Raw genomic sequence first — 14,562 nt, forward strand, 5'->3', positions numbered from 1 at the left:
CGTAATATTTCGTCGTCACCAGCCAGATAGCATACAATTTAGGATTCTTTTCAAACTTGCATTATAGACTGAGGGAACATCCAGTTGCATGACCATGTTGTGAGGAAGATCTGGCTTCTCTCGTGGTAGGAGCCAGAGCAACTCAAACACATTTTTCATAATTTTGTAGACGCAAAAACGAGCCATTGTAAGCCACCCAGCTAGACGTTTACCCATTACTATGCATGTTTGCACAGCACAACAACTTAAGATAACATACAGCTAATAAGAAAGTTCGACTCAGTCCTTTGCAAGAAGCTGCACTTACAATTCCATGTTTTTACTACAAATCACGAAATCCGCGAAAATACGATGTGCCGATTTCTCAATCTAAAAGACTCGCGGCTTCTGATTTGTAGTGGTTCAAATATCAGTACAACAAGTTAAGTATCCTGCATTAGTAAAGAAATTGTTTAGTGAAAGTCAATTTTTTTCATTGGGGACCCTAACTTATAGTGCAAGGATGGGATTGCTGACACTGTTGAATGGACCGATTGGCCTGATGTAATGTACCCAGACGTGTATAATTATCTAGTTCTCACCATCAGCTTGTACACTGGAGAAGAAATGAGGGCTTATAAAAGTTTAGATGGATTCAACTTTTTGGTAAATGGCTGGTTAAACAATATTGCAGTTGTAGCCAGAGGTAGTGTGAGACAAAGGAACTATTTGTTTTTGTCAGCCATTAAACACTCCCCGGAAAGTCTGTCATTGGTGCTACTGAAAATCTGGGTAGCTACTAAAGAGAATGGTGAAGTCCTGTGTGGCCATTGTACGTGCATGGCTGGGTTAGGAGAGGCTTGTTCCCATGTAGCTGCTGTGTTATTTGCTGCCAAAACTAATACTCTTACTAAGCGTCAGTTTAGCTTAACATCTCTACCATGTTCATGGCTACCACCAACCTTTCGGAGTGTAAAATTTGATGAAATCTGTAACATTGATTTTGAAACTCCTCAAGTAAAACGAAAGTCGTCAAGTAATGATCATAGTGGAAAACAGAGCAGTTCAGCTAAGAAATCCAGGCTTGAAATACCAAAGCCAACTGTAGGAGATCTCAGAAACCACCATTTACAGCTATCAAGAATGAAGAGAAAACCAATCTTATTATCATTTTTTTCAGAATTTAATGAGTCCTATGTGCCAAAATATGTTAGTGGTGTTCTACCTAATCTGTTAACCTACCTTTATGATAAAACTACTTTATCAATGTCATTCCCAGACCTCCTAAACAGGTGCGATGAAGTATATAACAGTATTTCACTATCAGTGCAGCAAGCTTCCAGGGTTGAAGAGGATACACGACAACAATCAAACAGCAAAGTGTGGTTTGAACAGCGATTGGGTAGAGTCACAGCCTCAAAGTTGCACAGTGTGTTACATACGGAGCTATCTAACCCCTCTGTTTCACTAATCAAGTCGATCTGCTACCCACAATAGGTGAAGTTTTCCTCAGATGTTTGTGCATATGGGTGTAAGTATGAGGATAAAGCTAGATCCATTTATGCTGATATAATGAAGGCAAACCACTCCTTATTTTCTTTAAAAGCTTTTGGTTTGCTATTGGATCCTTCAAATCCTTTTGTGGGATCTTCTCCAGATGGCATTGTACAGTGTAGTTGTTGTGGGTGCGGGGTACTTGAAATAAAGTGCCCTTATTCATGCAAAGATAAATCATTTGAAGTCAGAGCTGATGAACATTCATTTTTCTTGAAAGAAGATGACAGTGGAAATCTTCATTTGAAAGAGAGTCATCCATATTACTGTCAAGTCCAGCTTCAAATGAAATTATATGGTGCCCACTACTGTGATTTTGTGGTATGAAGGGAGAGTGACATGTTTATTCAAAGAATTTCTTGCATTGTATCATTTATTACAGAAGCACTTAATAAGATCCCACCTTTCATCAAATTATGTATTTTACCAGAACTGGTTGGTAAATGGTTTAAACAGCCAGCAGAACCATCAATGGGTCCTTTAAATGAAGTGGTTTTAGATGTGGTACATGACTCTTTAGATGGTACCTCCAATGTGACTACTACTAAAGTTGATGATACTGTCAGCACAACAGTAACTGTGACAAGTGACGTACCTACCAGCACTCAGGATAGTCTGCAAGTACTTGATGAAGATAGTGGTCAAGATTCTGAAGAAGACGACACTCTTTGGTGCTACTGTAAACAGAATTTACAAGAAGAACTGGTCAGTTGTGATAACCCTAGCTGTAAAATAAAATGGTTTCACTTGTCCTGCTTGTAACTTACATTAAGTCAATTGCCAAAGGGTAAATGGTATTGTCCGGACTGTCACAAGGAGAAATATGAATCAAAATGCAAAGGGAAGGCTAAACAGAATAAGTGACTATTTCATTGTGGCATTGTAATATACTTTTAAACTTCTTTGATTTTGTAATTGCGTACATGTATTGTGAAACTTGAAATAATTGTACAATATTAATCTAGTGGTACAACAGAATCACAATGGTTACTATTTTATCTATAGAAGAAATGTCTAATTCACATTCACTACCCTCACACATTATTAAATTAATCGGTAAAATAGACTGAAGGATGGTGTATTTTGTCTCACCATACCGATGACTCTTTCGACATGGATTCTGACACTAGATAGTTGACGTGAAATATCAATCTCCATTTTACCCAACTGCTTCTTTCCTCTGGTAAAAGGTGGGAGTTTAATCTCCGCACAGTACATCCCAGCAGCTTCTTGAATATTAAAGCCTCTATCCGCTAAAACTACATCTCCAGGTAGAAGATTCCGTAGCAAGCCACAGTTCTCTGTTAGGTGGACATCAGATACTCAACCACCCCAACCTTTGGAAATAAATGCAATGGATCCCTGAGGTGTAATTCCAATTACAAACTTAAACGTATTATGCTTTTTGTGATTAGACCAAGTTTGTGCCTGGGCCATGAGTGAGGTTGGTAATTCTATGAAAACCTCAAAACAGTCGATAATAATTACACACTTTCTAAAATTCTTCCAAAACTCCATCGGCATTGTCTTAATTAATAATAATAATTGATCTCTTTCTGGCCAGCAAACAAACACTGACAACTTTTTGGTATAGAACATCAAGTCATTTATTGAAGTAGCGAGACACAGTTGATTGGTGTATTCCAAATCTGTATGCTAAGTCCTGGTTTCCAAGGTTAAGACGAAGTTTCATCAAAACCATAAGGAATTGTTCAAAGGGACTACAAGAACTGGCAAAGAACCCATTTGGCAAGCCAACTATAACAAAGTCAAATATGCACGTAAGCAATATGTATGATGGTAGCCCAGTATAATATTTCACTGCCTTATCATCATCACTTATTATAATGAACTTTCACTGACTACTCTGCTGCGTAACTTGACATTTTCTGAGTTTAACCTGTCATGCTTCTTCTGTAAAACTGACAGCTCATTCTTTACTTCTGATAATTCACTCTTAGTTTGCAAGAGTTGTGCCTCAGTTTCTGTCTTTTGGCGCATAGTTTCTGTTAGCTGTTTTCTGGTCTCCTAAAGCTCTGTAACAGTTGTAAAAAGTAATTCATTAGTTTTCTTAAGTTCTTGTGCAATTTCAAGTAAACCTTCATCCTGTGGTTCTCCTTCATTGGTTACTACTTCCATGTCATTGTCTTCATTTCTTGCAGATTCTTCTGGGTAGTTGTCATTGCTTGGAAACTCCGCTTCACTTAATTCTTAACTATCTTCTTCATCCAATTCCTCACTATCTTCTTCATCTAATTCCTAATTATCTTGCTGTTGCTGCTACACAACTGTAGCACTCCCTCCATCATCCTTAGTCAAAATTTGGCGTCGTTTCTTCAGCGTGGCTTGCCTCCTTTCAAATCTTTCCATTTCTCTTTCAAGGCGCCTTTTTTCTGGGCTTTTCACATAACTAAACAGCCTAGGAACACAATTCGGCGCCAAGAGATTCTTGCTCCTTGTGCCTGACACGAAATGTTCGCTACAGATGACGGCGGATTCATTGGGTGTCCAGTTCTCTCTTTTGACGGCGGCAATCCACTTACTGCTCTATTCTTCGTTCGCTGGAAAGTTGAAAAATGACAATCTAGCTACCACCTTTCTTAAACTTATTCTTGCAATCAACGGCACAACAGCTCTTCACCATTCTTCACCCTCTTTCCACTGAAAATGGCGTCCACTTAAGAAATACGCGCGCGTATGCGGATTAACGTAATTAGGACACGCCCTCTGCATAGCCTCCTTCACCCTCTTTCCACGCTTCGCTTTCAGCTATGTTCATCCCGTTACACAGCATTACAAACGAATTAGAATCATCTCTGCAATCAGTCCAGTCACCACGGAAAATACGGACGATTCCCGTTTACAAACGTACTGTTAGATGTCTGAGGGGTTCTAGATCCTCAAAGGGGTCCTTTCGAGGGGTCCGCAACGCAACATGAATCTCGTACACTTTGAGCCTGAATCTTTGTGAATCTTTGAATCTTATCACGAGATTTTACGGAGATTTTCGAGAATTCCCGGATATTGATCACGTGATCTACGAAAATTCGCGATCAGCTGGAGGTGTTACCTCGTGTCGTTCGAGGTGTCGTTGCACTGACTTGGCTAACGCAAGAGCTCACCTTTGTCTGTTGCTAACACTGGTACGTTGTGATAGCTGGCAATAGCTCAGGTGTTGACTGTGTTGTACAACAGTTGGTTATTCGATCAGTGCTAGCTCGATGTCTGAAGCTGCAGTGGATTTGGCTCAGGACTTGGACAGATGCGAGGGCAGCTCGGAGCGAGGTGTGGAAGGCAGACTAAATGATGACAGGTACATAGAAAACAAACCACTTCGCGTATGGACGCGTATGGAGGACAAAACTTTGCTGTTAAATCGTGTTAAATCCACGTTTCATCAAGAAGTTTTGTCAAGCTAGGTTAAAAGCCTAATCCTTGAATAAAATCAACAGGCTTAATAGTGTTGAGACTAAATTGAGGACTGAATTGCATGCCATGTTGTGCTTTATCAATAATACCTAGCTAACAGTCAAGCTAACAGTCAAGGTTGAAGTGCCAATTTCCTCATATTCATTCTTTGCAAGCAAGATTTACAGAAAATGACACCAATGCCCACAGGATTGACATCGTTGCAGATACTTTTGGTAAACCGTAATCATTGGGTAGTAGCATCAGCTAGTGAAAATGCTGATCGTGCTGATGTTATTCTATATGATTCTAAGTACTCTTTGCTCCATGAGCACACAAGATTACTGCTGTCGCAACTTGTGTTTACCAAGAACAAGTATTTTACCGTTGGAATTGCTAATGTTAACAAACAATCTGGAGACAATGATTGTGGACTGTTTGCAGCCACTTATATTACCAGTATTGCCCATGGACAAGATCCATCATCAATTGTGTACAATCAAGGCTTGATGAGAGAACACTTACTTACTTTCCTTGAGACTAAAAGAATGGCCCTATTTCCGACTATCAGGGAGAGAAGAGTGCTTCAATCAAAGATTGTGAAAACAGAAGTGTATTGTTACTGTAGGTCACCAAATGACAAGAAAAAGGAAATGGTGTGATGTGGCCAAATGACGTGTAAAGAATGGTTTCACTTTGAGTGCATAGGCACTGATAACAATATTGTACCAGGACAAAAATGGTTTTGTAAAAACTGTAAATGAAAAGTGAAATCCTTACAGTTAATATGTGACCAGATTTGCAAAAAGGTACTTTTTCACACACAAAGTTGACCCATTTTTTGAACTTTGAAGCTTCATAACGTTTTGATCATTTCATATAATTTGCTGAACATTTCTTTGAGTGTAGCTACAATATTCGGCTACATTTTGATACTAAAAGCAAGTTAATCAGTGTAAGGAGTCAAGTGCTACATCATTTTGTTTGCTGGTATGTAAAATGTGTGGAAAAGGTACCTTTTCGCAAATCTGGTCACATATGTTATGTTAGTGTACACACAGCATGATTACTTGTCATGCATGATCTTGATGTTGGTGTATAGATGTATATAGTACATAGTTTTATTCTGAATCTCAGTCCAACTTAGCCATCTCCATGGCATGTACTAAAAATGGTGAGGTATATTTATATACATGATACATCTGCTACAAGAAATATTACACTTGTATAATACGAGCAGCTACAACTGCAAATTGCCTAATGGCACTATAGTGGTAGCCTATATATATATATATAAGCTGGACATTCGGTAGTTAAATTTTGGTACAAGGAATCATCACACTGAGCCAGTATGAAGAGCTAGCTAGCTACTGAGTCCATGCTGCTTGATCAGTGTTGTCCAAGTTACATAGCTACAATACCAAACTTATTATATTCACTAGCTGAAGAGAGAGAGAAAACCATCATTATTATATGAGACACAAACATTTACACTAACATTAAGGAATCCTCAGTCACATGCGACCACCAGACAGGATTGGTTAAAAATGCCTGGGTGGGCATGGCAAGGGAGTACAAAACATAAAGAAAGTATACATGCATGTACATTTAACTAACTAAAGAGTCAGTCTGGGGAGGCAGGAAACCACTCACGACAATCCCTAGCCATAAATATTCTTTGAGATGCTGTAATACACTTCTGCAAAGCAGAATCCAAAACTTTCCTTAGAGCTGCTTTTGACACTAATATATCCTGGTGAACATATTTAGTCGCTAGAATGCCGACCTCTGAGCTTTGGTCGGGCTAAATTTGATTGAATCCTCGAATCTCGGGTGAACCTCACTGCCTGAATCTAGGGTGAATCTCACTGAATATAAACTGAATCTCGGGTGAATCCCACTGAATCTCGAGTGAATCCCACTGAATCTCGAGTGAATCCCACTGAATCTCGAGTGAATCCCACTGAATCTTGGGTGAATCCCACCGAATCTCAGCGAATCTGCATGAATCCCGAGGAATCTTAGTGAATCTCGACTGAATCCCTCGGAATCCCTGAATCTCCGGTGAATCCGTAAAGATTCTGAATCTCGTACGCGATTTCGCTGCGTTGCGGACCCCTCTGGTCCTTTGGCCACTCTTTAGGATCAGCACCAATTGACCTCATTCAAGTAGAATCAAGGCTCCCATTAATTAAGCAGTAACTCTCTTATTGTATTTTTCTCCTGTCTTTGTACTTTTAATTTGTTGTTTCTTGTTTAGAAACGTACTGTAGGGAAGCCATGCATCGTACTACCGCGAATCGACACTGTCAGTAAAAAGAAATGGGACACAAAGGAGGACAAAGGTAAGTCCATGATCAGTGGCGGATCTAGGATTTTTACAAGGGGGTTTCTGAAAGTTGGTATAGCTGAATAAGGCAACTGATGACATTTATCCGGAAAATTTGGTGGGGTCTATTCTACGGAACGGAACGGAATGATGGACTAAACTGCGGAACGGAACGCTTTCTCAAATTGAAGCCTGCAGTTTACCGTTGCTGAAACTGCTCTTACATGTTATCAACGGACCTTCAGAGGGTGTTTAAACATGCTCTCAAGAAAGATAGAAACGATTAAAGGACCGATTGTGGGTTCTTGTTGGTTGTCCTTAGTAACGAAGTACTTATTGTGGGATTAACTGTCTCAGTGATGAATTTATCACGAAAGGTATTTAATTCATTGCTTGTTTCATCAAGGCTAATAGTATGTGAGTTGTTTATGCTTACTTATACACTCTGGGGCCTGGGCCAGTGTTTCAATTATGCATCTGTACACTGGAGGTACACTACATAGAAAGCAAGGAGACAAGAAAGAGTCAGTGGAATTAACTCAGTCAAAAAGTTAAGGAATTTCATGCAGTGTGTGGAGCAATGATACTGACAGACTGGGCCATGTGCTATAAGGAGGCTATATTCTGTGAGCATCAATAAAGTGGCATGCCTGAATCCATTAACTATACTGCAGTGGACTAAAGCCAGTAGTGAGTTGAAAAGTTTCTGTTTTCAACTGCTAGCCTTTAATCAGTACTTGAGACCAACCAGATCTCCTAAGACTTCCATGTATATATACTATGTTGATAGCTACCACAGGGATTTCTGTAGTGTAACATTTCACATACTTCTCTACACAGGTACAAAGAAGCTAACATGCATACAGAGCAGGACAAATACATGAACTTATGAACCCATTGGACCAGCTGGACTGGGAATCACTCGAAAATATGTACACAAATTTAAAAATTATGTATGTTGCACACAACATGATGAAATTGATATATTTGATTTGTTACACTCCCATTCAAGAGAAGATAGAGTGGATTATTATGACACAGTCAGTATGGTTTTGGATAGTTAATGAATCATCTTTGACAGTGCTGTCTAAATGGTCCTTGGTTTTAGCTATAATATGTCAGAAACACCAACTTCAAGTATATTTGTAATTAGTACATACTTTATGATAGCACATATATATTAATTATATTTAGTACATAGCTACTTGTATGTGAGGCTAGAATTTTTGCAATTAAAGATGCAGTAAGATTTCATTTTACTTAGAGAAAAATTCAGCTTGTCATTAAAACTGGATTTATTTGTTTACTGTGCAGAAGTCACACAAGATTATAATTCACATGTACTTAAGTTATTGCAAAACTGAATGAAGGAGGGAGAATTAATTACATAAGGGGAGTGGGTTCCAAAGCTTAATTACTGAAGGGAAAAAATTTATATGAATCAATGTTCTGTTTGTCATTAGTTGAAAATATCCATTCCTTTAACCAAGGGTCGCAATGGATAAAGAAATCTTTAGTAATATCAATGTGGTCATTAATAATCTTGTACATCATTGTGAGTTTAGCTCTGACTCTTCCCTGTTGTAGTGTAGGTATATCAGCATATTAGAACACTGGAATATCTCGAAAAAATCATTTAGACAGAATCTGGTAGCTTTCTTCTTGATGGCTTCAGCTTTGTTTTTGTGGGGATCTCAAACAGGTGATGCATATTCCACAATAGGTCTAACCATGCTTCTGTAACAATTGCACTTACACAACTTGGGAACATAGTGATGTAAAATTCTGTGTATATAGAAGGTGTTGATTTGGTTGGCTCTTCTGAATATGATATTCAAAGTCAGCTTGCTATCAAAACCCCTAGATAGGTAGCAGACAAAACTTCCTTGATTAGTGTGTTCTCAATGTAGAAAGTATGTACGATGGGACTTCTCATTTGTCACTCTTAAAAACTCACATTTTTGAGGATTGACTGACATCATCCAAGTGTACTAGCAAGTCCAGATCTTGTTGCAAGGCAACACAGTCATCTGTATTGTGTATAAAAGAGTACAAGCAAAAACATCACCATCATCAAGAGTTCATAATATATAATATTTAGGAGAGTATCCAATGCTGCATTGCCACTTCAAAATGCACTGCGTAATAATGTTACGCAATAGTCGTCATCACCAAAGGTGTTAACTTGCTTCAAGAGCTATAAGGGCCTTGAAGTGCTTGCAGGTCTTCGCTTTGGTATATCAATGCCTATCAACAAGTCTTTCATGGCGAAGCCATGTGTTGGAGTTTACTGAAATTATACTAAAATATTCAGATATATTACACAATGTTGCACAATTAATACGCAGTGCGTTTTGAAGGGGCAATACAGACGTTGGATACTCTCCTAAATATATATATATTATGAACTCTTGCCATCATGAATTCAATCTCATAAATCTTCACATGTGGTCTGAAACTCTGAAAGTGATATTTCACTCACTCATCCACGTAGCTAAGTTAGACTGGATCAAGTTGTGATCAACTAACCTTTTCCTGTCACCAGTGCCTTTCTGCAAGGTTTCTGGAAGATGTGGCCAGTTTATTGTGACTGTGCTCTGAAACTGATGAAATTGATTAGCCTTCTGAATAGCTTGTCAATACCAGCAGAAACAAGTAACTGACTTCCAATCCGGCATCTGAGCCACTGTAACAAACTCGCCTCAGTCATCAATAAATGAATTAAAGAGCACTGCTTGGTATATTAGGGAGGAGAACAGTCACTGAGACAGCTAATACCACAATTACAAATTCGTTGCTAATAACGACTAACATGAACCCACAATAAATCCTTTAATCATCTCTATCTTTCTTGGTGGTATGTTTGATAACCAACTAGAAGTCCGTTGATAACTTGTAAGGCCAGTTTCAGCAATGGTAAGCTGCAGGCTTCAATTTGGGAAAGCGTTCCGTTCCGTAGTTTAGCCCATCATTCCGTTCCGTTCCGTTCCGTAGAATAGAGGAGCTTCATCGCGTGATCAAAATGATGTAACATCCAGGAAGTCGCCATTTTTGTGCACAGGAAGTATGGGGATATGTGCAATTATAGGCTGCTCAAGCCGTTCAGATCGAGACAAAGGCATTTCCTAGTCTCGCGTGGCCAGACCGCTATTTCAGCGCAGGGGCTTATCGATTAGAGATTATAAGCGCCCGCGCAGAAAAGGGTCTGGTCCAGTTCGTATAGGCAAGTCGTCCTCAGCACCTTCGTCAACACTTGGAGTGCTGATCATAGTTACGTCATCTGACATTCACAATTATCCATATACGGCATTCAAACGGGTAGGCCAATGACGTAGTGACCATTGGGATGACGTGGCCCAATCAACACCCAACACCACGTTGTTGATTCTGTGAACGACTTGCCTATACGAACTGGACCAGACCCTTTTCTGCGATGGCGCTTATAATCTCTAATCGATAAGCCCCTGCGCTGAAATAGCGGTCTGGCCACGAGAGACTAGGCATTTCCTTCTACAAACTTCCGGCTGTGTCTGACCACCAAGGAAAGAAGGACTGTGAACTTCGAAGGAAACGCTTAGGCGGATATTTGGCGGCTATTTCTAGAGACGATATAGATCCCTCCTCTCTAGAAGAACATGACTACAGAATTTGCTCGAAGCATTTTGCATCAGGGAAACCGGCTCCACTGTATCGTATTAACGATCCAGATTGGCTACCAACCCTCAATCTGGGCCATTCGAAACGGAGTGCGACAGTTCCAGTTAGTGTGCACGTGGAGAGGTATGAAAGGCTTGTACAGAGAGAAAGGAGAAAGGATGCTTTTGAAGCAATGCTGAGAGAGGTACCGGTCATAGTGTCACAACTTATTGATGAAATAGTCACCAAAGAGACTGGCTTTATTGCCTCTCAGGAAATCGAGATTGGGAAGCAGTATGTTAAAATTGGTGTTCGTCACAAAGAAACCACTGAATGTGAATGTGCAAGTAAGGTTGAAAGTTTGCAGAAAGAGTTAGCCTATTACAAATATAAGGTTGATAGCCTGACAAAGCAACTCAATGACTATTTACCTCCATTTTGTGAAGAAAGCTTCATTAGTGATGAATACACCATATTTCATACTGGACTGCCAAAATTCAAGCTGGTAAAAGCTGTATTTGATCATGTTGCGAAAGGTTTGCCAGCTAATGAAGGCACAAAGTTGTCTCACTTTCAGGAGTTCATGTGTGTTATGCTAAAGCTAAGAATGAATTTACCAAATGAATTTATTTCCTTTCTTTTTCATGTTTCCCCTGCCACTATGTCTAGAGTTATTTTGAAATGGCTCAAAAGGATGGACATAAGATTGTCAGATCTGATACGTTGGCCAGAGCGTGATGTTCTCAGAAAAACTATGCCGGAATGTTTTAAGACATCATTTGGTTCAAAGGTGGCAGTAATTGTTGATTGTTTTGAGATTTTCACGGAAAGGCCTTCTAATTTAGGGCAGCTACTTGGTCTAACTACAAGCATCACAATACATCAAAGGTGCTTCTAGGAATCACCCCACAAGGTACAATTTCTTTTGTATCAGAGTGCTGGGGTGGACGTGTGAGTGATAAATTTTTGACTGAGAACAGTGGCCTGCTTCAGAAGCTTTTGCCTGGCGACATTGTGTTAACAGACCGTGGGTTTGACATTGCGGAATCTGTGGGTACAATGCAAGCCAGACTACATATTCCAGCATTTACGAGGGGGAAAAGCCAATTGACAGCTACTGAAGTTGAAGAAACTAGGAGTATTGCAAATGTTCGAATCCATGTTGAACGTGTAATAGGCTGTGTTAGGCAGAAATTCACCATTCTGCAAAGCACAATACTGGTCACGTTTTTGACTACGAGGAAAGGTGAAGACATCCCCATTATTGATCGTATAGTAAGAGTCTGTTGTGCTTTAACAAACTTGTGTGATTCTGTTGTGCCATTTGAGTAACTGAAATGCACATAGTTATGTAAATGAGTACATTTTTTCTGCAATTCCTTCTATTGTATAAATTGTGGTTTGTGATTTTTTTTTTTGTATATTAAGCTATGTAATTGTTGTAAGTATTGTAAATCACATGATGGAAATAATATAAGGATAACACTACATGAAGTAAAGATTACTTTTTCTTCTTTTTTCCTTTCAAAAATTGTAGTAATATGCGACAATCAGGGCAATACCATTTGCCTCTAGGTATGATCTCGAGTTTGAGGCAGCTCTGATGAAACCACTCAATTTTGCATTCACTATTGTCGCACGCAATCATTGATCCTTCATCAGGACCACGGCAATAGCAGAACAAGTCATTTCCTTGGCTGTTATTTGCATCGTTGTCATATTAATATTGGCTGTTATCTACTGATTGACTAGCAGAACTACCACTGGTGGAGGAAGACTTCACTAGAGGTCGGGTATACCAGTGCCCAAGTATCTCTGGTAGTAGACATGTACGGAAGAAACATCTAGCCTTTTCCAAGCACATTTCCAAAAAATCACCATCTCTGAAGATGCGTTCAATATGTGGCAAAGAATCCTCTCTTTCTGCTGGAAAGGTGAACACACAGAAGTCACAGTATTCCACATTGCAAATGAACATTTGGGTCTGTACTTGATAGTAGTATGCATGCCCATGATCCAGATATAGTAAACCATCATCACTCTTCGTCAAGCAAAACTGTTTATCACTGATCACTGCCGATAAAATGCTCTCACTATGATGGGAATAAGGGCATTTTATTTCTAAAACACCTTTCCCACAACAATTACATTCTACGATGCCATCTGGAGATGCCCCAAGAAATGGCCACTCTTGATTAATTACCAACCCACTGTTGGATACCACAAAACAATCGTGGTTTGGGGCAATATGTTTTAGGTACAGTTCCCTGGCAATGTTTTCTTGCTTTAGACCCCAACTTGTTGGCTTACTTGTGAAAGCAAATTCTTCGGGAAAGCAAATCGATTTAATTAAACTCTGCGCAGGGTTTGCAGAGTCAGTATGGCAGACTGACTTCATATAGGATGCTGTAACCCTGCCTCTGTATTTAAACCACAAACTAGATTTGGCTTGGGATCTGGTCTCTTTTTCTACCAACTGCGACATTCTCTCTGTGAACTCTAATGAAAGTGAAACAGATTCACACACTTCCAGCAGTTCATGGTACTTCAACTGCATGTACGATATGTCATACAGAGATTTCAAAGGCTTTGGAAAAACACTTTGAGATGATTTTGGAACATAATTATCTGAATATGGATCTACAATTGATAGGGTAGCAGGCCGTGTACCTGCAAGGCTTATAGCTTCAAATAGCAAACTCAGTTCTTCTTCAGTTGGTTGCTCGCAATGATTAAGACAACTGTCTGAACTGGGCTCTGCAGAATCGTTTTTATCAACTGATTCATCCAACATCTCATCCAATTTTCTTTTCTTCCCACTTGCAGATGTAAAGTCAATTTTTCTGATAGGCACGTAATCAATTGACTTCATGTAAGATGGGATAACCCAAGCACACTGTGACTGGGTGCAAGCCCTGGCACCCTGCATTCGCACTACAGCTTCTACATAAAATAAAACAGCTGCAATATGTGTGCACGTCTCTCCGAGCCCAGCCATACAATTACAGTGTGCACAGCAAATTTCTCCAGTCTCCTCTACAATTATCCAGCAACTAATTGGTGTCTCATTGATTTTTTGGGAATGCTGAACCTTAAAATAAAAAGACTTCACATAATAGTGGAACACACATAACTGTACATGCATAATAAATGCACGCACCATTACTTGAGCTATTTCATATTTCATAAAGCTTCAATGCTGCTTAAATTAACAATGTGGGCGTTCACCCCTCCCATCCCATCCTACCCCCACCACCCCACCCCTCCATCCCACCCACCCACCCCCATGGTCAACACTCCCTATATTGAGAAGTAAAAATAAAAGTACAAAATAAAGGATTTTTAGATTAACTGTTGTTATGAACAAAATAGTATGGTTGCAAACACTCACACACACACACACACACACACACACACACACACACACACACACACACACACACACACGCACACACACTCATGCACTACACAAAGCAAAGTTGGCTACCAGCATGGTCACGCCTACTCAGAGTGCATTACTCAAGTGCTAGGAGTCAGTGTTGGCATATCCTCCAGGGGATTGCAGAAAGCTATACCATGTCTCACAAGTGAAGGTGTGTGCATGAAGTCCCACCTTGGCCTTCACCTGTATATGAGGCATGAACGGTTGGTATTTG

General features: G+C 39.7%; 1 protein-coding gene and 1 pseudogene across 1 annotated transcript; one reads left to right on the forward strand and one right to left on the reverse strand.

The window, feature by feature from the left end:
* The first annotated feature begins 10,855 nt into the window (after positions 1 to 10,855).
* On the forward strand, positions 10,856 to 12,378 carry LOC136249170 (uncharacterized; annotated as a pseudogene).
* LOC136249097 (uncharacterized) lies at positions 11,888 to 13,977 on the reverse strand. Its single transcript, XM_066041058.1, has one exon. The coding sequence runs from the start codon at positions 13,902 to 13,904 to the stop codon at positions 12,627 to 12,629; it is 1,278 nt and encodes a 425-aa protein (XP_065897130.1). The 5' UTR covers positions 13,905 to 13,977; the 3' UTR covers positions 11,888 to 12,626.
* Positions 13,978 to 14,562: the final 585 nt, after the last annotated feature.

Source organism: Dysidea avara, chromosome 1, assembly GCF_963678975.1.
Source record: "Dysidea avara chromosome 1, odDysAvar1.4, whole genome shotgun sequence".
In the NCBI taxonomy this organism is placed as follows: domain Eukaryota; kingdom Metazoa; phylum Porifera; class Demospongiae; order Dictyoceratida; family Dysideidae; genus Dysidea; species Dysidea avara.